Raw genomic sequence first — 24,746 nt, 5'->3', positions numbered from 1 at the left:
CCATTTCCAAAAGCACCTTGTGACATGCAGTTCAAAGTAACAGTGACATAAGGAGCAACAGGGCATTAGAAGTCTGTCGTTTGAATTTCCAGATTGCCACAGACTTTCAAACTTAACAGCTGCATTTTAGTTGTTGGAAAAACTGATCCAAAAATCTTCACTTTCCTTTGACTTTTAGGGTGAGGGAGTTTCATATCGTGGCCGACTATTAGTTGAACTCCACACACAGCTTAAAGGTAGTCCAGAGAAGAAGCTGGAAGACATACCAAGTGATGATGTTTTGGTCGTTCAGGTTGGTTGAACACAGAAATTTGCTTAACGATGTCGGAAGGAACCCCAGATGCTGAATTTATGCCGAAGACAGACACAAAATGTTGGAGTAGCTCAACGGGACAGGCAGCATCTCTGGAGAGAAGGAATGCGTGACATTTTGGGTCGAGACCCTTCTTCAGTCTGAAGAAGGGTCTCGACCGGAAACGTCACCCATTCCTTCTTTCCAGAGATGCTGCCTCTCCATCTGAGTTACTCCAATATTTTGTGCCTGTCTTTGATTAATTATGGTTATTCTGCATATCCTTTGGTTTTAAAGCATTCTCATGGGGAAAATAATAAAGAACCAGGATACTGGCAAGAAGATCCACAATACATATTCCCACCTGGAATACCACCTCCCCCACCCCTTCCACCTTATTTTCATTCCTCTAGCTTCACAATTCACCACCCTTCAACCCTTTTGTCTCACGCCTTGTGTCTTTTCATCTCTGGCCCGTGTCCACCATCTGCCTATCCTCTCCCCCCTCCCATCTCTCTCACTGGTATCAACCAATTACCCACCAGGCTTTATCCTGCCCGTCCTCTCTTCCAGCTTTCTTACCTCCCTCCATAATTGATCTGAAGAAGGGTCCCTATCCATGTTCTCTGGCAATGCTGCCTGACCCATCAAGTCACTCCAGCGTTTTGTCTCTTTTTTTGTTGTAAACCCGCATTTGCTGCTCGTTACATCCACATAAGCTGGGGGGTAGTGTGAATTGTGAGGAAGATGCAATAAGGCTGCAGGGTGACTTGGACAGGTTGTGTGAGTGGGCGGATACATGGCAGATGCAGTTTAATGTAGATAAGTGTGAGGTTATTCACTTTGGAAGTAAGAATAGAAAGGCAGATTATTATCTGAATGGTGTCAAGTTAGGAGGAGGGGGAGTTCAACGAGATCTGGGTGTCCTAGTGCATCAGTCAATGAAAGGAAGCATGCAGGTACAGCAGGCAGTGAAGAAAGCCAATGGAATGTTGGTCTTCGTAACAAGAGGAGTTGAGTATAGGAGCAAAGAGGTCCTTCTACAGTTGTACCGGGCCCTGGTGAGACCGCACCTGGAGTACTGTGTGCAGTTTTGGTCTCCAAATTTGAGGAAGGATATTCTTGCTATGGAGGGCGTGCAGCGTAGGTTCACTAGGTTAATTCCCGGAATGGCGGGTCTGTCGTATGTTGAAAGGCTGGAGCGATTGGGCTTGTATACACTGGAATTTAGAAGGATGAGGGGGGATCTTATTGAAACATATAAGATAATTAGGGGATTGGACACATTAGAGGCAGGAAACATGTTCCCAATGTTGGGGGAGTCCAGAACAAGGGGCCACAGTTTAAGAATAAGGGGTAGAACGGAGATGAGGAAGAACCTTTTCAGTCAGAGAGTGGTGAAGGTGTGGAATTCTCTGCCTCAGAAGGCAGTGGAGGCCAGTTCGTTGGATGCTTTCAAGAGAGAGCTGGACAGAGCTCTTAAGGATAGCGGAGTGAGGGGGTATGGGGAGAAGGCAGGAACGGGGTACTGATTGAGAGTGATCAGCCATGATCGCAATGAATGGCAGTGCTGGCTCGAAGGGCTGAATGGCCTACTCCTGCACCTATTGTCTATTGTCTATTGTCTATAATATAACATTCAATTCCTAGTTCACTTGATCCAAGATAACTGGAAAATGTCTGCTTGTTTTAATCATCTCCTGTAACAGAAATTATTATTCTTTAATTCACTTCTTCTGTCCTCAAATCTATGCATGTATGTTTATACTTGAGTGTAAAGCAGCAGCATCTGCAGTTCCTTCCTTAAGTTTAAGTTGGTCTCATTGCCGCGGCATCCATTGGAAAAACTGATGGGAGAGCTCTTTGTTGATTTGGAGTATTTGAATGAGTTTTTGACATGCAATTCCATCTCAGTTTACCCTGCAATCTCCTTCGGCAGGGAGGTACAGCCAAGAGAGCAGGGGCATCACAATGCCAAAGACCAGGCCCCAATCTCAGGTGCAGCCTGTGTGGAGTTTGTCATACTCCCTGCCAACTTGAACCTGAACCTGGCTGCTCCCGTTTCCTCCCACATTTCAATAATGAGCGGATCAACAGTTGAATTGGCCGCTGCAAATTGCCCCTAGTGTAAGTGAGGGATTGAGTTTGGAGAGGAAGTTGGGGGGATGTAAGGACAATAGGTTTAACGTAGAGTTAGGGTACTTGGGTGCTGTATGGTCCGCGCAGACATGGTGGGCCAAAGGACCCGTTTCCAGGGTTTATTTCTGAATCAAAGTCTCTATTATTTGAGCTGTTGTTTACACACCTTCCATTTGCTGTGGAGCCTTCAATATCTCTCTGGTTTCACCTCTCCCCTGACTCTCAGTCTGAAGATGGGTCTCGACCCGAAACTTCCCCCATTCCTTCTCTCCAGAGACGCTGCCTGTCCCTCTGCGTTACTCCAGCGTTTTGCCTATCTTCTCTATTATTAATTTAAAAAAATTGCCGACATGAGTCTCTGTGACACTTCCTGTTTCAGAAATATCAACGCCGACGCAAGTACAGTCTTTGCGCTGTCTTTTATGCAGCAACTATGCAGCAAGAAGTTGGAGATGCCATTCAGTTTGAAGTCAGCATTGGTAATTATGGGAATAAATTTGACAAGACCTGCAGGCCTTTGGCTTCCACGACTCAGTACAGTAGAGCGGTCTTTGATGGTGAGTAATACTTGTGTGAATCCGAGGCAACAAATATTTAATAGTTCCATTATAATGCCCAGTATTAGTAATCAATTTCAGGTGTTTCTAACTGACTGATTTTAGATTTTTAGATTTTAGATTTAGAGATACAGCGCGGAAACAGGCCCTTCGGCCCACCGAGTCCGCGCCGCCCAGCGATCCCCGCACACTAACACTATCCTACACCCACTAGGGGCAATTTTTACATTTACTCAGTCAATTAACCTACATACCTGTACATCTTTGGAGTGTGGGAGGAAACTGAAGATCTCGGAGAAAACCCACGCAGGTCACGGGGAGAACGTACAAACTCCGTACAGTCGGCGCCCGTAGTCAGGATCGAACCTGAGTCTCTGGCGCTGCATTCGCTGTAAGGCAGCAACTCTACCGCTGCGCCACCGTGCCGCCCATTTTGAGCACATTTTATTATTTAATTACTGCAATGGTTGAGTGTAATAGCTATTATTTTTGCACTTGAGGAATGTCCAGAATTATAATTAAGGATTATACCCTTCGAAATGTTGGATTTCATCACCAGAGCATTTAAATTATGGAGCTCCAATAAAGTTTGCTTTTTTTGACCAGCAGATCAGCATCTCGTTCGTCAGTCAGTGCAAGCAGCCATTATCTTGAGCAGTGGCACATTGAACTGCAATATTACCACAGGCACGCCCTGACCTGTGTAATAGGCCAGTTAGACACAAAATGCTGGAGTAACTCAGCGGACTGGCAGCATCTCTGGAGAGAGGGAATGGGTGACGTTTCAGGTCGAGACCTTTCTTCAGACTCTGGAGGATAGAGATGGCTTTCCGTCTGCTTCATGGATATAAAAACTTCGCTCGGGCTTGCTGCTCTTCCAGTTTCGCCCACTGTGGGTGTGACACTGGAGAGACAAGCGCTAATGAGGGAGACAATAGACAATAGGTGTAGGAGGAGGCCATTCGGCCCTTTGAGCCAGCACCACCATTCAATGTGATCATGGCTGATCATTCTCAATCAGTACCCCGTTCCTGCCTTCTCCCCATACCCCCTGACTCCGCTATCCTTAAGAGCTCTATCTAGCTCTCTCTTGAATGCATTCAGAGAATTGGCCTCCACTGCCTTCTGAGGCAGAGAATTCCACAGATTCACAACTCTCTGACTGAAAAAGTTTTTCCTCATCTCTGTTTTAAATGGCCTACCCCTTATTCTTAAACTGTGGCCCCTTGTTCTGGGCTCCCCCAACATTGGGAACATGTTTCCTGCCTCTAACGTGTCCAACCCCTTAATAATCTTATACGTTTGGATAAGATCCCCTCTCATCCTTCTAAATTCCAGTGTATACAAGCCTAGTCGCTCCAGTCTTTCAACATACGACAGTCCCGCCATTCCGGGAATTAACCTAGTAAACCTACGCTGCACGCCCTCAATAGCAAGAATATCCTTCCTCAAATCTGGAGACCAGAACTGCACACAGTACTCCAGGTGCGGTCTCACTAGGGCCCTGTACAACTGCAGAAGGAGAGCAACTGCCAGTCATGTTGTTGACATCTTCCACAAGGGGCACCAGTGAGCCATTCTTCACCAGCGGCCGCAGCGTCCGGTTAACACGGCTCTGGTTGCGGCTCACGTTGTAGCCTCTGGCCGATGTCGCGATCTTCAGGGCCGTCGGCACGAACAGGATGTGCAAGGTCACTTTTTTTCTCCAAAAAATGTATTCAATAATTAAAAATAATATTCACAATAAAGCAAAACAGAACCCACCACCTTAATACAAGACAAGCAAATATACTGAATGAATTACGATACAACTATGTTACAATCCTTTTTTTTAATCAAAAAATGTATTCAATTATTTAAAATAATATTTACAATACCTTAAAACAAAACAGAACTCACCACCATAATACAAGACAATAGACAATAGGTGCAGGAGGAGGCCATTCGGCCCTTCGAGCCAGCACTGCCATTCAATGTGATCATGACTGATCATTCTCAATCAGTACCCCGTTCCTGCCTTCTCCCCATACCCCCTGACTCCGCTATCCTTAAAAGCTCTATCTAGCTCTCTCTTGAATGCATTCAGAGACCTGGCCTCCACTGCCTTCTGAGGCAGAGAATTCCACAGATTCACAACTCTCTGACTGAAAAAGTTTTTCCTCATCTCCGTTCAAGACAAGCAAATATACTAAATGAACCACTATACAACTATGTTACAATCCTTGTCCAGGATGCATTCAACCCCCCCCCCCCCCCCCCCTCCAGCGGTCCCGGAAATCCCCCAGGGTGCCCGTGGACAGCGCGTGGTCCCTCTCTAACCCCACCCGGGCACAGACGTAACCCCAGAAAAGGGGTAGGCAGCCGGCTGGGCAGAGCCCTCTTCCGCCTGGTGCCGTGACTATGCATGGTCACTGTGGGGCTTCCTCCCCTCTCACCAACTGCTGCTGCCTTGTCAGCCGTTGCCTTGTCTGATTCCCGCTTCACCACTGCCTGCTCCTTTGCCTCCCCCCCCCCCCCGCCAGTTATTGACAAGTTCCAAGCTGGAAGATGTCGCCGACTCTCGGGGACAAGCAGGAGCGGTTGGGGGGGGGGGTGGAAGCAACAGCCGACAGGAAGAAGCTGCAGCTGGTGAGAGGGGAGGGAGTCCCACGGTGACCGAGTGACCTGTTAGTAGCAGTGGCCTGAAAGGCGCGACATCGGCCAGAGGCTACAATGTGAGCCGCGGCCACCGGGTGAAGAAGGGCTCACTGGTGAAGAGTGGTGATCTTTGCCATCTAGACTTAGGATGAAACAACTCAAGGTGTTGAATAACTCAGCAGACTGAATCGGTCTGAAGAAGGGTCCTGACCTGAAATGTCACCTATCCGTGTTTTCCCAGAAATGCTGCCTTGACTTGCTGAGTTACTCCAGCACTTTGTGTCATTTTGTGCATTAACCAACATCTGCAGTTCTTTGCTTCAACTTGGTTTCTTGGTGATTCTGCCTTGCATAATGTCTGACTTGCATTAGGGTTTACTGACATAACCATGACAGACATGGTGACATGACATGGCTCTGTACACATAATGTCTGACTTGCATTAGGGTTTACTGACATAACCATGACAGACGTGGTGACATGACATGCGTCTGTACACATATAGGATCTGCTTCAGCACATTGCCAGGACTTGAACGTTTCCAAACTGGAGAGGTCTGCCAAAGGCAGCAGGTGCTTCAGACCGTGCCCAAATGTACATGTTGTTTGAAGCGCTATGTCTGTCTGTTACTGTTAGTGAGAATAGTTATCAGTTGTATAGTCTACTGGAGGCACGTGGAGAAGGAAAAACACTTTTGAATCTATGCTGCCTTTCAGATCCTGGGGAAGGTCGAAAGTACTTCAGTCAATTAATTACCTTCGTTGAAGTGCAGTTACTGCTTAATCAGTAAAATATAGAAGGCCAATGAGCAGAGCAATCTCCTGGCAGCTTTTGGATAGACGACAGTTGTTGAAGTACAAGTATTGGTTAGGACTCGAATTCCCTGCTTTTTGAACAATCTTCTGGGATACTTTGCATTCTCCAGAACTGAAGAGACAGAAACTTGGCCCAGGTTTAAAGTTTTCAAACGATAAGATCTTTTGGCATTTTGGGACTCCATTCCTGCATTGAAATGTGAATTGTGTGAAGGGGTAAATACTGACGGGAAAGGAAGAAGGAAGTAATCTTACTTAGGAGTCAAAAAACAAGTCGATTGATAATTTGTTATGATGCTGTGTAATGTCTCTCGGTGTTTTTATGTGAATTGGCTGATGAATTAAGTTTCTCGTACAGTATTGGAGAGTTTAGTCACACGTAATAGTAATTTACTACGATGTGCTTATGACATAATGTAACATCAATCCGTATGGTCTGAATTCTGTTTAAAAAGACATTCACTTATCTGATGTTGTTCCTTCATGATACCCATTGCAGCATAAACATTTTCACATTAATTGCCTTGAGTTTGGGCTCACAGCCATTCTTTACCTGCATGAAGAAATAATAGCAGCATCTGCCCCAACATTTGTCGACAACAGTAAATGAGTCCCATAACACAGTTATGCCCAAAGATACTAGAGGAGCAAGATGGACCACTCCGTCGAAATCGCCTATACTGAAGTGTAGTACGCAAAGGAGCGAAACGGCCGCCATTTTAGTAAGCAAAACCCGCCGTTCGCTCTGCCTCGCGCAGTGTAATCAGTGCTGTGGGGGAACAGATTGTGTGATGATATCATAAAAATGCAGAATATATCTCATTATCAATTCACAGATTTAAAAAAAAATCTTTTAAAATGTTTCTGTCTACTAAAATGGTGCCATGACATACTGCGGGTTTTTAGGGTCAAGTGGTCTATCTTGCTCTGCTCTATTATCTTTGGTTATGCCTGGTTTGAATATATGTTTCTCCACTCAGTTAAACATCGTTCACACTTCCATCACGACCCCACCAAGATTATTCCAAATCCCAAGCTTATCAAATATATTGTACCTTTTCCACCTGCCACCAAGAATTAACGGTGTTTTTGGGAAGTGTCTGCCTACTAGATGATACTAAGTTAGAATACTTACCAATAAACCTTGGATGTACAGAGTCTCTTGCCCAGAGTAGGGGAATGGAGGACCAGAGGACACAGGTTCAAGGTGAAGGGGAAAAGATTTAATAGGAATCTGAGGGGTAACTTTGTCACATAAAGGGTGGTGGGTGTATGGAACAAGCTGCCAGAGGAGGTAGTTGAGGCTGGGACTATCCCAACGTTTAAGAAACAGTTCGACAGGTACATGTATAGGACAGGTTTGGAGGGATAGGTGGGACTAGTGGAGCTGGGGCAAGTTGGGCCGAAGGGCCTGTTTCCACACTGTATCACCCTATGACCTTGTATTTTAAATCCTTTTGGCTGCTTGGAGACAGTGTGACTCATAATGAATGAAATTTGTGTATATACCTTTTCACAAATTAATTTGAGTGATGTGGGCTTTGCAACATCTGATTGCCCTTAGTATTGAGCTGCAGTGCTTGAGGTGTGGGTATACCCACAATGTGAGAGGGGAAGTTCCAAGATTTCGACTAGTCAGTGGAAAGAATAGTGTTCCACTAGTTCCAATAGTTTAAGTAGGAATAATGTGTAGATTGGTGAACAACTTCGAAGTGTTCCCATGCTTTTGCAATCCTTGCCCATCCAGTTGTTAAAGGGAAGGTAGACACAAAATGCTGGAGCAACTCAGTGGGTCAGGCAGCATCCCAGGATAGAAGGAACGGGTGACGTTTCGGGTCGAGACCCTTCTTCAGACTCGACCCAAAACGTCACCCATTCCTTCTCTCCCGTGATGCTGCCTGACCCGCTGAGTTGCTCCAGCATTTTGTGTCTACCTTTGATTTTAACCAGCATCTGCAGTTCTTTTCCTGCGGTTGTTAACGGGCGTGAGTGTGGAAGGTGCTATCTGAGGAGCCTTGGTAAGTTGCTGCGGTACACTCTGAATGGCAAAGCTTTGAGAGTCAAGGAACAGCGTTTAGGATCAGAGCAGACAGCAGTATGGGCTTGGCGACACAGTGTCAGAAATACATGGGTAGGTCTTGTACCTAAATCATTATTTTATTTTTTGTCAGGTAACTACTACTACTTTCTGCCGTGGTCGAGCACAAAGCCTGTAGTGACTTTGACATCCTACTGGGAGGACATCAGTCACAGGTTGGATTCTGTGAACGTCCTGCTAAAAGTGGTTGAACGGATGGTGAGCATTTACGTTTCATTCCACTCATTTCCGCCCCTGGTCATTGAGAAATATTTTTGAAGACTTATCAGTTTGTGATGAAACAAATGACAGTTCTTTGCCACAGGAGGCTATGGAGGCCAAGTCAATGGATATTTTCAAGGCAGAGATAGATCAATAGATTCTTGATTAATACGGGCGTCAGAGGTTATGGGGAGAAGGCAGGAGAATGGGGTTAGGAGGGAGAGATAGATCAGCCATGATTGAATGATGGAATAGACCAAATGGCCTAATTCTGCTCCTATCATTCATGAACGTGAAAAAAATCCTGGTGTTTTCTTCCCCTACAGATTAATTTTTACTCTGAATGTTAAAGGTCAATGAAATCAGATTATCATGGAATGTTGTATTTTTTAATTTCGGAAGATTTCAGCCATCCTTTATTGAATGTCAGAAAACATGAAAACATGTCCATTCTGCCACCAAGATACTATATGCCAACTTCTTTTTGATTGGGTGCACTCATCTCCTTCGCTGTCACTGCAAGCATAGCTTCATGGCTGAGGCCCCTCATTTCCTGTGACATTCTCTACTTTGTTTTGAAGAATGCAAATGCTTTTCTTTCGTTCCAAATTGCGATTAGAACCTTTGGCTATCAAGTTGTACCTTCATAAGTGATAGGAGCAGAATTAGGCCAGTCGGCCCATCAAGTCTACTCCGCCATTCAATCGTGGCTGATCTATCTTTCCCTCCTAACCCCATTCTCCAGCCTTCTCCCCATGGCCTCTGACAGCCTTGCTAATCAAGAATTTATCTATCTCTACCTTAAAAATATCAATTGTCTTGGCCTCACCAGCCTTCTATGGCAATGAATTCCACAGATTCACCAACCTCCGACTAAAGAAATTCCTCCTCATCTCCTTCCTAAACGTACGTCCTTTAATTCTGAGACTGTGACCTCTGGTCCTAAACTCTCCCACTAGTGGAAACATCCTCTCCACATCCACTCTATCGCAGCCTTTAACTATTCAGTAAGTTTCAATGAGGTCCTCCTCATCCTTCTAAATTCCAGCGAGTACAAGCCCCGTGCCACCAAACACATCATATGTACCTTGTCTGTGTGTTATCTTCCACCTGTGAATCTTGATGGAGAGTGTTGATCAGTGTGCCAACAAAGTACTTGGCCCCTTTCTTATTAAATGTGGCACTGAATCTTCAATAAACAAGCAATTGCAACACTGTTCTTGCTGCTGTAAAGCACAGGTACCATCAATAGTAATGCCACCTAGTGAAAAAGCAACTCTCTCCAAACTTTGAGCGACCTTGTTAGCAGGATGAGAGGCAATCTTATAGAAACATATAAAATTCTTAAAGGATTGGATAGGCTAGGTGCAGGAAAAATGTTCCCGATGTTGGAGTCCAGGACCAGGGGTCACAGTTTAAGAATAAGGGGTAGGCCATTTAGGACTGAGACGAGGAAAAACGTTTTCACCCAGAGAGTTGTGAATCTGTGGAATTCTCTGCCACAGAAGGCAGTGGAGGCCAATTCACTGGATGTTTTCAAGGGAGAGTTAGATTTAGCTCTTGGGACTAAAGGAATCAAGGGATTTGGGGAAAAAGCAGGAAAGGGGTACTGAGTTTAGATGATCAGCCATGATCATATTAAATGGCGCTGCTGGCTCGAATGGTCGAATGGCCTACTCCTGCACCTTTTTTCTATGTGTCTATGCAAGAACCTTTGCATACAGTTGCCTTGACTTTTGTAGCAGTGTTTTCTCCACCCCACACCCCAATATAAATAATGTGATTAATATATAGCAATAAAGATGGGTATCATAATTAACACTTCTGGAGGGAGTTCACCAACATTAATGTGTATGGAGCCATCTTATCTAAACCTGGCTTTTTATTCAACTTTGCTCAGCGGTTAGCTAAAAAATTCCATTAACATTTTTCCTTTTAGGAAATAAACTTAACAAAATTGAAGACAGCTGTGCAGGCCAAAGTTGCAGAGGATCTACTGGCTGAATTCTGGTACAAAGTTGTTGAACAGATTATAGAAGAATGCAGGTAAAATTACTAAAGTTTCCCCAGCGTCATGAAAGTAATTTTAGAAAGCTGTGTGCTGCCTGCTGATGGGGCAACTGACAAAACATGATTTTGAAATGGAGAAATCTTTGTGCATATATCTGAGATTACTCTTGCCATGAATACAATCTACTGTTTTGAAAATATATAAACACTGGAGGCATTGGGCCATAACTAGTGTTGCATTTCACTTCGGTGCCTCATCCAATACTGTCTTAAGGTCGAATGTGCCAAGTAATAGTTTAACAGATGGGGTTAGTTTAGTTTTTTTTGTTTGAGACATACAGCGAGGAAACAGGCCTATCAGCCCACCGTGTCTGCAACGACCAGCGATCCCCGCACATTAACAGTATCCGACACGCACTAGGGACAATTTTACATTTATACATTGATACCAAGCAAATTAACCTGCAAACCTGTACGTCTTTGGAGTGCGGGAGGAACGGAAGATCTCGGGGGGAAAAAACCCACGCAGGTCACAGGGAGAACGTACGAACTCCATACGGACAGCACCTGTAGTCAAGATCGAACCCAGGTTTTTGGCACTGCAAGTCAGTAGCTCTACTGCTATGCCTGGCACGGTCAATTTGCTAGTACAAGTTTGCTTTCTTCAAATTATTCCACTCGTTTTTAATTAACATTGTAAGCACAAGCTGTTTCCCGACTCTTAAAAGTTCAGTAGATTTTTTTTTGGCTTAACAGATAGGTGGCTGGATGAAATGTGTGGAAGGAACTGCAGATGTTGGTTGAAACCGAAGATAGACACAAAAAGCTGGAGTAACTCAACGGGTCAGGCAGCATCTCTGGAGAGAAGGAATGGGTGACGTTTCGGGTCGAGACCCTTCTTCAGACTGAGCCTGAAGAAGGATCTCGACCCGAAACTTCACTCTTTCCTTCTCTCCAGAGATACTGCCTGTCCCGTTGAGTTACTCCAGCTTTTTGTGTCTATCTTCGGTTACTTGGCTGGGGTTGACAGTCTCTCTCGGTGGGCTTTGTGTTACAATCTCTCCTCTGATTTCAGCCAACCCTTGCCAGTTATTGAAGGGAAACCTAACGTGACCCAGCTCGATTTGCAAATCCACAAGCTGCGTGTAAACACACTGACAGCTATTGTTGACTCTGCAAATACCTTGCGAAACGAAGCTAGTGATCCCAAGGAAACTATTCCTGAGATGGAAGGCTGGCTGGAGAACCTCAAATCGTTGGCTGAGGAGGTTAGTGGTCAGACTTCCAATTGCTAGATCTTGGATTCTCCTCCATCTTCATGTCTGCACAGTGTTCATTACACCAGTCATCAAAAAAAATTATTGCTTGGGTAACATCTGTATTTAACTGAAAACTAACTTTCTATAGTATAAGAAAATAACTGCAGATGCTGGTACAAATCGATGGTATTTATTTCACAAAATGCTGGAGTAACTCAGCAGGTCAGGCAGCATCTCGGGAGAGAAGGAATGGGTGACGTTTCGGGTCGAGACCCTTCTTCAGACTGATGTCAGGGGGGGCGGGACAAAGGAAGGATATAGGTGGAGACAGGAAGATAGAGGGAGATCTGGGAAGGAGGAGGGGAAGAGATGGACAGAGGAACTATCTAAAGTTGGAGAAGTCGATGTTCATACCACTGGGCTGCAAGCTGCCCAGGCGAAATATGAGGTGCTGTTCCTCCAATTTCCAGTGGGCCTCACTATGGCACTGGAGGAGGCCCATGACAGAAAGGTCAGACTGGGAATGGGAGGGGGAGTTGAAGTGCTCGGCCACCGGGAGATCAGTGCAAATCAGTGCAAGATCACTGCAAATCTAATTTATGTAGCGTGTTTCAATTCTGAATGCTTCAAAGAAATACTATTGAGTACAATTTAATACCAAAGCTAATCGGGAGAGCAAGGTGATGTTAAGTTTATCCAAAGATTGAGGTTAAAGCAGTGGGTTGGACCAGTGTTTCAGCCGTGAGTTTGTGGGAACTGCAGAGCATTGCACCAGTTTAGTTTTGTATAGAGATACTGTGCAGAAACAGGCCCTTCGGCCCACCGTGTCTGCGCCGACCAGCGATCCCTGTTTTTTTATTAACTCTATATCCTACATCCACTAGGAACAATTTTTACATTTTCCAAGCCAATGAACCCACATACCTGTAGGTCTTTGGAGTGTGGTAGGAAACCGAAGATCTCAGAGAAAACCCATGCAGGTCACAAACTCCGTACAGACAGCACCCGTAGTCGGGATGGAACCCGGGTCTCCGGCGCTGCATTCGCTGTAAGGCAGGAACTCTACCGCTGCACCACCGTGCCGCCCAAAAGTGCGGTTCTGAACAGAATAGTCAAGTCAAGTCAATTTTATTTGTATAGCACATTTAAAAACAACCCACATTGACCAAAGTGCTGTACATCAGTTCAGGTACTAAGAACGAACATACAATGGCACACAAACATAACAGCACATACATAAACAGTTCACAGCGCCCCCTCAGAGGGCCTCAAAAGCTAGGGAGTGGAAATAGGTTTTGAGCCTGGACTTAAAGGAGTCGATGGAGGGGGCAGTTCTGATGGGGAGAGGGATGCTGTTCCACAGTCTAGGAGCTGCAACCGCAAAAGCGCGGTCACCCTGAGCTTAAGCCTAGACCGCGGGATAGTCAGTAGCCCCAAGTCGGCCGACCTGAGGGACCTGGAATAGTTAAAATTTGGAGATTTAAGAAGTTTGTAATGAAGGAAATTGCTACAAAACCTAAATTTGTCAGACGAGCAAGCTGGTGCAGGAGAGGGAGGAGAGTCGTGTGTACGAGGTTAAAGCCTGCATTTTGAAGCATTTGCTTTTTTGTGGAAAAACCTAGTTTAAAGCACATATGTGTATTTTGAAAGGCAATAGAAAGCGTTCAAAAGCCATATACCATGTTCTGAGTAGGAAATTAAAAAAAGAAGTGCTTAGTTTTTGTCCCGATAATGGCTATATGCTAGAAAAAGCCTCGAGCCACATTAAATGGTAAAGACCTTCCTTTGATTTGTCTCACCAGCCACAGAACAGCATGCCTGATGTTATCATATGGATGATATGTGATGAGAAACGGGTTGCCTTTGCCCGGATTCCAGCTCATGAACTGCTTTACTCAACCACAAGTGAAGAAGCCTGTGGCAGATACTGTGGAAAGACACAGACCATCGTCTTGAAGGTAACCAGGAATGTCACAGCGAACATTACTTATAGTGATGATCTTAAAGCATTTATTTGCTGTCATTTTGTCAAATTTTGCAAATATCATTTCAATATTGCTTTCTTAAGATCTGATATAATAGTATAATAATTTGAAATATTATATTCAAGTTTTCCCTTTCTTTGCTAAATAGAGTAAGTTTTAATTTATTTGTGAGTTATTGGCATCATTGGCAAGGAGACACAATTATTTTCAGCCCAAACTGCATTTGAGATGGTGTGGTGTGCGACCTCTTCAAACTCTAGTCCATAGAAACATGGTAAAATAGGTGCAGGAGGAGGCCATTTGGCCCTTTGAACCAGCACCGCCATTCATTGTGATCATGGCTGATCATCCACAATCAGTATCCCATGCCTGCCTTCTCAATAGACAATAGGTGCAGGAGGAGGCCATTCGGCCCTTCGAGCCAGCACCGCCATTCAATGTGATCATGGCTGATCATTCTCAATCAGTACCCCGTTCCTGCCTTCTCCCCATACCCCCTGACTCCGCTATCCTTAAGAGCTCTATCTAGCTCTCTCTTGAATGCATTCAGAGAATTGGCCTCCACTGCCTTCTGAGGCAGAGAATTCCACAGATTCACAACTCTCTGACTGAAAATGTTTTTCCTCATCTCCGTTCTAAATGGCCCACCCCTTATTCTTAAACTGTGGACTCTTGTTCTGGACTCCCCCAACATTGGGAACATGTTTCCTGCCTCTAACGTGTCCAACCCCTTAATAATCTTATACGTTTCGATAAGATCCCCTCTCATCCTTCTAAATTCCAGTGTATGCAAGCCTAGTCGCGCCAGTCTTTCAACATATGACAGTCCCACCATTCCGGAAATTAAACTAGTAAACCTATGCTGCACGCCCTCAAAATCCACAACTCTCTGGGTGAAAACGTTTTTTCTCATCTCGGTTTTAAATGGCCTCCCCTTTATTCTTGGACTGTGGCCCCTGGTTCTGGACTCCCCCAACATTGGGAACATTTTCCTGCATCTAGCTTGTCCAGTCCTTTTATAATTTTATACGTCTCTATAAGATTCCCCCTCGTCATTCTAAATTCCAGTAAATACAAGCCCAGTCTTTCCAATCTTTCCTCATATGACAGTCCCGCCATCCCGGGGATTAACCTCGTGAACCTATGCTCCACTCCCTCAATAGCAAGGATGTCCTTCCTCAAATTGGGAGCCCAAAACTGCACACAATACTCCAGATGTGGTCTCACCAGGGCCCTGTACAACTGCAGAAGGACCTCTTTACTCCTATACTCAACTCCTCTTGTTATGAAGGCCAACAAGCCAGTAGCTTTCTTCACTGCCTGCTGTACCTGCATGTTTTCTTTGAGTGACTGGTGTACAAGGACACCCAGGTCTCGTTGCACTTCCCTTTTCCCAAATCTGACACCATTGCGATAATAATCTGCCTCCTTGTTCTCACATTTATCTACATTTCTCGACCCGAAACGTCACCCATTCCTTCCCTCCAGAGACGCTGCCTGTCCCGCTGAGTTACGCCAGCTTTTTGTGTCTATCATCAGTTTAAACCAGCATCCGCAGTTCCTTCTTGCACATTGCTAAACTCGCACTGTTCCTGAGGTTAGATCAGTAAGTAGGGTTGAACTGACATCCCACAACGCTTCCGGGACTCACTTGAGTGAAATGTCCTGTTTTGAAGAACCACAACCAGAAACTGATTCCTTCCCCCACACCCACACACCAAACCACAATACAAATGTGGCGTCTGCTCAGATTATTGCTAAGTAGAGTCAATAATAGCTTCCTTTTAAGTATTAAGATTTATTTTGACATAATTTCCTGGGGTTTAACTGAACCAAACAGTTCCTCAGAATTGATTTTCAAGGTTCATTGCTTTCAAATTTAAACAACCCTATGCAAGCTACACTTAAGGCAGGCACGGGATACTGATTGTGGATGATCAGCCATGATCACAATGAATGGCGGTGCTGGCTCGAATGGCCAAATGGCCTCCTGCACCTATCTTTAAAAGGAAAACAACCTCCTGATCATGTTAATTGCTGCAGGGCGGGAATGAAAGAAATGTTCAGTGGGCTGATTGTGTCCAGTCGGCTCAATGGATCACAAGTGTCATCATGTAACTTGTTTAGCAACTCAATGTTGGCCTTTGTTAAGTCTATGATTGACTTTGCTGTGCGAGTTGTAGACGGAAGGAATAAAAGCTGCACTTCTCATAGATTAGGTTGGTGGGAAGCTGATTGGTGTTTCTGTTGCCACAAATGTTATTTCAGGAAGATGTAGCAACCCAGGTGCCAAGTTCAAAGATCTCATGGAACAGCTGCAGAACATTTTATTTTTGTTGACCCTCTACCTCAGTTCAAGATGTAAACAGAAAGTAAAGCAAGGTTCTGGAGTCTGATTACAAGGAGGATAGAGCAAATAACTACACAGTTAAAGCAATTGGTGATTGAAGAGAGGCTTTTCAATATCCTACCAAATATGGTGCCCATTACAACCCAAACTGAAAAGCTTGACTTGGTAAAACCAGTGACAAATTGTCACTTGCATTAAACACGCGTTGTTTGTATTTTCAGTTGTGAGCATGGAAACAGGCCCTTCAGCCCACAGAGTTCATGCTGACCTGCGTTCCACGTTCACCAACAGTATCATACATGCTAGCGACAATTTACAATCCTTACCAAAAGCAATTAACGTCCAAACATGTGCATCTTTGGAGTGTGGGGGGGCGGTTACTGGCGATTACTTGCAAATCTAAATGTTGAATTTTGCTTAAAAAATGACTTTCTTAATCTCTCTCCTAGTATTTGGAAGACAAGAGCAAAGGGTCCAAAATACCATCTCAATTGCGGGTTCGATTTTGGCTTGGACTTTCAGCCTTGGAGAAAAAATTCAACAGCTTTTCTGAAGGAAACTTCAGTGTATTTTCGGAAATGGTAAGCCAGAAGCATGGTTTCAGTTCTAAAATCAGAGTACTTAAGATTCTCCACAAATCGGGAAGCACCTCCGGGCAGATACAAAGGTTGTCCTTGTTTCACAATGAAAGGAGATTAGCTTTGAACCACATGGATCCAGAGGTGGACTTGGCAGGGCGGATGTGAAGTGGATGTTTAAGCTTGAGGGAGAACCCAAGGTTCACTGTTTACATCAAAGGCAGACACAAAATGCTGGAGTAACTCAGCGGGTCAGGCAGCATCTCAGGAGGAATACAGGAATACAGAATACAGGAATACAGAGCTTTATTTGTCATAATACTCTCTCGTGATGCCGGGCAACGGCAGCGAGACACGGCTCCCAGTCAGCCACACCATCAGGTGCATTAAAAGCATTTTCGACTCATGATATTTTCGATTTACGATGGGTTTATCGGAACGTAAGTCGAGGGGCATCTGTAGTAGTTTAGTGTTACTACTTGTCTTTTTTTACCTGTTTTTTTCTCCTTGTGTGCAGTATGAAAACCAGATCCAGCTGCTGGGCAAATGGGGCACTGGTGGGCTTGTGGGGCGCTACAAGTTTTCTGATGTGACTGGGAAAATCAAGCTGAAGAAGGAGAACTTCATGCCCCCGAAAAGCTGGCAGTGGGAAGGGGACTGGTTCGTTGATCCTGAAAGAAGGTCAGACCTTTGTCCGTCTCAATTATCTCCAAACAATTGTACTTCATTCATGTGGTTCCCAACACAGCTCACAGCGGAAAGACGGAAATATTCTGCTCTTCAACCTGCATCTTTTTTTTGCTAAAATGTTTGCATATTTAAGCTAGTTTAATTTTATTTGTTTTGTTTTCTTCCCCTCCTCGTAGAAAAGCAGGATGTCTATTCAAACACGATAAGATCAAAATAAACCAAAATACCAAACCTTGTATTTAGTCGAGAATCAAAGTGGGAGACCATTAGGCCCCTTGTGTTTGTGCAGCTCATTGAGAGAAGCACTCTTATTATGTGGCAACTTATAACCCAGTGGTATCAATATCTCTCGTTTCCCTGTCCCCTGACTCTGTCTGAAGAAGGGCCTTGACCCAAAGCGTTACCTAATCCTTCTCTACAGAGATGCTGTCTGACCCACTGAGTTACTCCAGCTCTTTGTATTCCATCCCTAGTACTATTGGCCTGCCTTTTTTCGAAGCCTTGCAAATTGTCTTTTCCAACATATTTATTCAATTTCCTCTTGCAGGCCAGAAGGGAATCTATTGTTTCTGCATTAGCTGGTACATTTTAGGCTCCAACCACAGTCGGTTCATTTTAAGAGCTTTTCCTCATATTACTCTCAACTTCCTTCCCCTTGAATTTATACCTGTGATGTCTAGTCCTCTTTGCCTCCACTAAAAGAAATTACCCCCCTCTATCCGGTAGCACAGCGGTAGAGTTGCTGCCTTACAGCGAATGCAGCGCCGGAGACCCGGGTTCCATCCCGACTATGGTGCTGTCTGTACGGAGTTTGTACGTTCTCCCCGTGACCTGCGTGGGTTTTCTCCGAGATCTTCGGTTTCATCCCACACTCCGAAGGGCCTCTTTCTGCGAGGGCGTGCACGGTGGGCGTGCAGCGTAGGTTTACTAGGTTAATTGCCGGAATGGCGGGACTGTCATATGTTGAAAGACTGGAGCGACTAGGCTTGTATACACTGGAATTTAGAAGGATGAGAGGAGATCTTATCGAAACGTATAAGATTATTAAGGGGTTGGACACGTTAGAGGTAGGAAACATGTTCCCAATGTTGGGGGAGTCCAGAACAAGGGGCCACAGTTTAAGAATAAGGGGTAGGCCATTTAGAACTGAGATGAGGAAAAACTTTTTCAGTCAGAGAGTTGTGAATCTGTGGAATTCTCTGCCTCAGAAGGCAGTGGAGGCCAATTCTCTGAATGCATTCAAGAGAGAGCTAGATAGAGCTCTTAAGGATAGCGGAGTCAGGGGGTATGGGGAGAAGGCAGGAATGGGGTACTGATTGAGAATGATCAGCCATGATCACATTGAATGGCGGTGCTGGCTCGAAGGACCGAATGGCCTCCTCCTGCACCTATTGTCTATTGTCTATTGTCTACTCCAATCCAAAGAAGTACAGGTTTGTAGGTTAATTGGCTTGGTAAATGTAAAAGAAATATTGTCCCTAGTGTGTGTAGGATAGTGTTAATGTGCAGGGATCGCTGGTCGGCACGGACCCGGTGGGCCGAAGGGCCTCTTTCTGCGCTGCATCTCTAAACTAAACTAAACTAAACTACCTGCTCTGTTCCAGATCCAACAACATTTTATTTACTTCCATCCAATCCCCCTTCTGCCTTCTCTGCACAAAAAACAAGTCCCAGTCACTCTTGTCGATCTTTGCAACTATGGCGCTCTCCCAAGAACCATTCATCTTTTCTGGACCCTCTACTGCACATATAATTGCAGTGAGCAGAAATGGAACACTTCAGGCAAAGCTAACCAATGTGGTGTAAAAGTCGAACATCCCTGCTTTCATTACTCTGCCTCCTGAAGCCCAGAATACCATCAGCTGTGAACACTTTCTCATTCCATCCTCTTGCTTTCACTCACTGTGCGCATGCAGTCTGAAATGCATGTGCTCCTGCATCCCTTTAGAACAGTATTTTTATTTCTTAGTGTAGTGTAGTTTGGAGATACTGTGCGTGAACAGGCCCTTCAGCCCATCGTCCTCACCGACTAGCGATCCCCGCACGCTAACACAATCTTACACAATGGGGACAATTTACATTTGTATCAAGCCAATTAACCTACAAACCTGTATGTCTTTGGAGTGTGGGAGGAAATCGAAGATCTCGGGCTGGTTTGGAGGACTTCAGTTATGGGGAGCAATTGCAAAGTTTGGGCTAGTTTTCCTCTGGGCTGAAGGTTGCGGGAGGGGAACTGTGAGGAACCTTGTTGGATGCCTCTGAGTCCAAACACAATTAGTTCCCCTTAATGCAATCTGGTTAAGAATCCATTAGACTGCAATAACTTTATCCCCCCAAAAAAAATCCAAAATAGCTTTATTTGTCATTCGTTCAGAACGAGATTACTTAGCCAGCAGTACAAAAACACAAGACACAACCAGATGTGATCTCCCCTTCCTAAAGCCATGCTGACTCTGCCTGGTTGGATTATGACCTTCCAATTGTGCTGCTATTAATAATTTATTCTAAAACGCTTCCAACAAAAGACGTTGGGCTAAATGACCTTGGTTTGCTCACTTTTGTCTCCCTCTCTGAATGAGGAAGATTACAATTGTTTGGAAGATTACATTTCTGCTTCCACTATCTCGGCAGCCAACACTGGCAAAACCTCTATTTAGTTCCTCCCTGGCACGTTTCAGCACATCCACAAACTTGCTGGAGAATCCTTTTTCCATCTTTCAGCCGCTACTACAATCAGCCTGAAGAAACGCAAAATGTCGCCTGTTCATTCCCTTCACTGATGTTGCCTGACCCACTGATTTAATCCCACACTTTATTTTGCTCAAGATTCCAGCATCTGCATTTCCTTGTCTCCACAAACATGCCACTTGCTGGATCAATTGGCTTCTGTACGTTGCCTTGTATGTGGATTGGTACGGGTGGGTTAGAGAAAGAGTCTGTAGTAGAAAGTAAGTGTGGAGTTGATGGGCATGTCAATGAACATAGGTTCCTAAGAAATAAGTGGAGGATTTATCTGAAAGCTGCCATTGTCTTTCAACCGAAGATAGACACAAAATGCTGGAGTAACTCAGCATGGGATGGGCAGCATCTGTGGAGAGAAGGAATGAGCAGTCTAAAGAAGGGTCTCTACCCAAAACATCATCCATTCCTTCTCTCCACAGATGCTGCCTGTCCCAGCTGAGTTACTCCAGCATTTTGTGTCCATCTTCAGTTTAAACCAGCATCTGCAGTTCATTCCTATACATCGTTTTTGAACTGAACGGCCTCCTTTAAAAAAAACATCATAAAGCTTGGCACAGAGGTTGTTAGATCTTTGTCTTAACCTATCCTTTTTCCCCCCTCACCCATTTAAAAAAAAGTATTTAAGTCAATGGCATTGTTTTGCCGACTGACTGCAGTGTTATATAATATAAGAAAATAGATGCTGGTACAAATCGAAGGTATTTATTCACAAAATGCTGGAGTAACTCAGCAGGTCAGGCAGCATCTCAGGAGAGAAGGAATGGGTCGAGACCCTTCTTCAGACTGAATTAACTGCAGTGTTAATTCCCTTTAGCACCTTTCCCAGATGTGCCATTTTTCCAACGTTGGTGACTGCACTTCATTGTTGCCCAGAAGGGGGCACTCTCTGACCAAGATTTATTTGTCAGTCAGCTGGGATCCAGTGCAGTTTGATACAATGCCAGTGCCCTGCCAGCTGGCGGCAGCAAACTACACACGACCAAATACAGCCAAAGGCACTGGGATTTCTCAGGCAACCTCTGCACAATTGCCTGCGTGTGTCTTGTGTTTTAAGATATTAAATATAGAAACATGGAAACATAGAAAATAGGTGCAGGAATAGGCTATTCGGCCCTTCGAGCCTGCACCAGCCTTTCAATATGATCATGACTGATCATCCAACTCAATATCCCGTACCTGCCTTCTCTCCATACCCCCTGATCCCTTTAGCCACAAGGGCCACATCTAACTCCCTCTTAAATATAGCCAATGAACTGGCCTCAACTACCTTCTGTGGCAGAGAATTCCACAGATTCACCACTCTCTGTGTGAAAAAAAACTTTCTCATCTCGGTCCTAAAAGACTTCCCCCTCATCCTTAAACTGTGATCCCTTGTTCTGGACTTCCCCAACATCGGGAACAATCTTCCTGCATCTAGCCTCTCCAACCCCTTAAGAATTTTGTAAGTTTCTATAAGATCCCCCCTCAATCTTCTAAATTAAATCTTCAATCTTCTAAATGCCGAGCTGATTTGGATGAGTGAGTTTCAAATCCTCACCAGATTTGCCAGTGGTGTCTGAGAGCTAGGAGTTATCTCTGTAGGACAAAAAAACTGCAGATGCTGGTTTAACTCGAAAGTAGACACAAAATGCTGGAGTAACTCAGTGGGACAGTCAGCATCTTGGAAGAGAAGAGTTGGGTGACGTCCCGGGTCGAGACCCTTCTTCAGACTGAAGAAGGGTCTCTACCCGAAACATCACCCATTCCTTCTCTCCCGAGATGCTGCCTGACCCGCTAAGTTACTCCAGCATTTTGTGTCTACCCAGTTATCTCTGCTCTTTCTTTTTAATTAAAAATAATGTAAATATCAGCAAGTGCAAGTTTTGCAAAAGTGTCGATTAATAAAGAAAACCTAGCAGGAATATGTGGCAGGCGAATTATGCAAAAGTAACATATTTACTGTAATGCAATTGATGTGTGCTTGGACTTTGCAAAGGTGTTTTATTAAATGCCTTGTAATAAACTACTTAATAAAATTGCAGCACATGGATATAAACATGGCTTCAGAATAGGAAATAAACATGATCTAATTATTATTTTGGGCTACTGGTTGATGGACAGTTGAGTTCCCCGAATATTGTTACTAGGACTGCTTACAGTGCCCTCCATAATGTTTAAAGGCCATTTTTAGACATTTTGGTTTCACCATGTAGAAATTACAGCAGTGTTTATACATAGTCCCCCCCCATTTCAGGGCACCATAATGTTTGGGACACAGCAATGTCATGTAAATGAAAGTAGTCATGTTTAGTATTTTGTTGCATATCCTTTGCATGCAATGACTGCTTGAAGTCTGCGATTCATGGACATCACCAGTTGCTGGGTGTCTTCTCTGGTGATGCTCTGCCAGGCCTGTATTGCAGCCATCTTTAGCTTCTGCTTGTTATGGGGGCTAGTCCCCTTCAGTTTTCTCTTCAGCATATGAAAGGCATGCTCAACTGGGTTCAGATCGGTGGCGCAGCAGTATTTGGGAGAAGTTACCTTGCATTATAACCGAAGAGAGGTTTGAATACGTTTTCAGGCAGTGAATGGTTGACACTGTCTTGCTAAAACCCTGGAGAGTGTGGCTAACAATCTCTGTGCAGTGGAAGGAAGAAGGAATAGAGCATGTGGAAGAGTTTTGAGGTCAGGTGAGCATAGATTAATCAATGCAGCTTGTGAATTGTATGCATCATGGATTGTAGGGGTGTGATAAGAATGTAAGAGAAGTGGGATGATGGCCAAATTGGAATTGCTCTGAGGCAGAATATGGCAACACAGAGCAGAAATTGTGGCTTCATTACTACTCTTCCCAATTAACAACAGCTTCACGGATTTTGATGGTGAATAATTTTAATTTAAAGCATGCAATAATTATGAATCTGTTGGAGATCTACACCAGATGCAACCTTTACTCCCTCTTCTGCCTCACATACCCCCTCCCTAATCACTCACGCACCCACCTTGGAAAAGACTTTGAACTCATTGTACAGTCTCTGCTAAAACTAAACTGAACATCTATTCTGCAAATAGACAATAGACAACAGGTGCAGGAGTAGGACATTCAGCCCTTTGAGCCAACTCTGCCATTCAATGTGATCATGGCTGATCATCCACAATCAGTATCCCATTCCTGCCTTCGCCCCATACCCGCTATCTTTAAGAGCTCTCTCTAGCTCTCTCTTGAAAGCCTCCAGAGAATTGGCCTCCACTGCCCTCTGAGGCAGAGAATTACACAGATTCACAACTCTCTGCGTGAAAACTTTTTTCCTCATCTCCGATCTAAATGGCCTACCCCTTATTCTTAAACTGTGGCCCCTGGTTCTGGACTCCCCCAACATCGGGAACATGTTTCCTGCCTCTAGCATGTCCAATCCCTTAATAATCTTGTATGCTTCAATAAGATCCCCTCTAAGATGCCAAAGACAAGAAATTAGCAATTGATTACTGAATCAAAAAAATACAAAGCAAACTGAATAATACCTCTTAATAACTGCACTAAGATCAAAATGTGAATCGTTGGATCATTACACTTCCTTGGTGAGTGGAAAATTGTGCACTCATTGTGTTGGAGGCTGACCTGCCCTTCACCTTGGACTGAACAGTGAGATTCTCTCCCAGCATCTGGTGCCAAGCTTATGCTGTCCCCTTCCAATTTAAAAACAAAATTAATGCTGCATTTGTTATGCAGCAATTTCCTTTTGGCAGAATCAGATTTGTTTTCCCCGTGACTTGGGGAACCTCGTTACATTGGGAACTTTCTAATCTCTCTGTAGCGTTGGTTTGTCTCAGCCCCAAATGGGAGGGGAAACATCTTAGACAATAGACAATAGGTGCAGGAGGAGGCCAATCGGCCCTTCGAGCCATTCAATGTGATCATGGCTGATCATTCTCAATCAGTACCCCGTTCCTGCATTCTCCCCATACCCCCTGACTCCGCTATCCTTAAGAGCTCTATCTAGCTCTCTCTTGAATGCATTCAGAGAATTGGCCTCCACTGCCTTCTGAGGCAGAGAATTCCACAGATTCACAACTCTCTGACTGAAAAAGTTTTTCCTCATCTCCGTCCGAAATGGCCTACCCCTTATTCTTAAACTGTGGCCCCCAGTTCTGGACTCCCCCAACATTGGGAACATGTTTCCTGCCTCTAACGTGTCCAACGTAATAATCTTATACGTTTCGATAAGATCTCCTCTCACCCTTCTAAATTCCAGTGTATACAAGCCTAGTCGCTCCAGTCTTTCAACATATGACAGTCCCACCATTCTGGGAATTAACCTAGTCTTCATCTACTATTTAGCTAAACCAGTCCGAAGAAGACTGTTGACCCGAAGCGTCACCCATTCCTTCACTCCAGAGGTGCTGCCTGTCTCCA

The 24,746-nt window shown here is 44.5% G+C and overlaps 1 protein-coding gene across 1 annotated transcript in view; it reads left to right on the top strand.

Annotated features, from left to right (window-relative positions):
* The window catches only part of LOC144601510 (myoferlin-like), a 285,637-nt gene that overhangs the window by 112,309 nt on the left and 148,582 nt on the right, over positions 1-24,746 (top strand). Inside the window, exons 19-26 of the mRNA XM_078413727.1 lie at positions 179-292; positions 2,811-2,988; positions 8,612-8,736; positions 10,679-10,785; positions 11,825-12,017; positions 13,811-13,966; positions 16,793-16,924; positions 17,439-17,602. Of these exons, the coding sequence (XP_078269853.1) occupies positions 179-292; positions 2,811-2,988; positions 8,612-8,736; positions 10,679-10,785; positions 11,825-12,017; positions 13,811-13,966; positions 16,793-16,924; positions 17,439-17,602 (1,169 nt within the window). The remainder of the gene's footprint in view (positions 1-178; positions 293-2,810; positions 2,989-8,611; positions 8,737-10,678; positions 10,786-11,824; positions 12,018-13,810; positions 13,967-16,792; positions 16,925-17,438; positions 17,603-24,746) is intronic.

Source organism: Rhinoraja longicauda, chromosome 16 (genome assembly GCF_053455715.1).
Source record: "Rhinoraja longicauda isolate Sanriku21f chromosome 16, sRhiLon1.1, whole genome shotgun sequence".
NCBI lineage: Eukaryota > Metazoa > Chordata > Chondrichthyes > Rajiformes > Arhynchobatidae > Rhinoraja > Rhinoraja longicauda.
The sequence above is the reverse complement of the archived record's forward strand: the minus strand, read 5'-3'. Positions and strand labels throughout refer to the sequence as shown.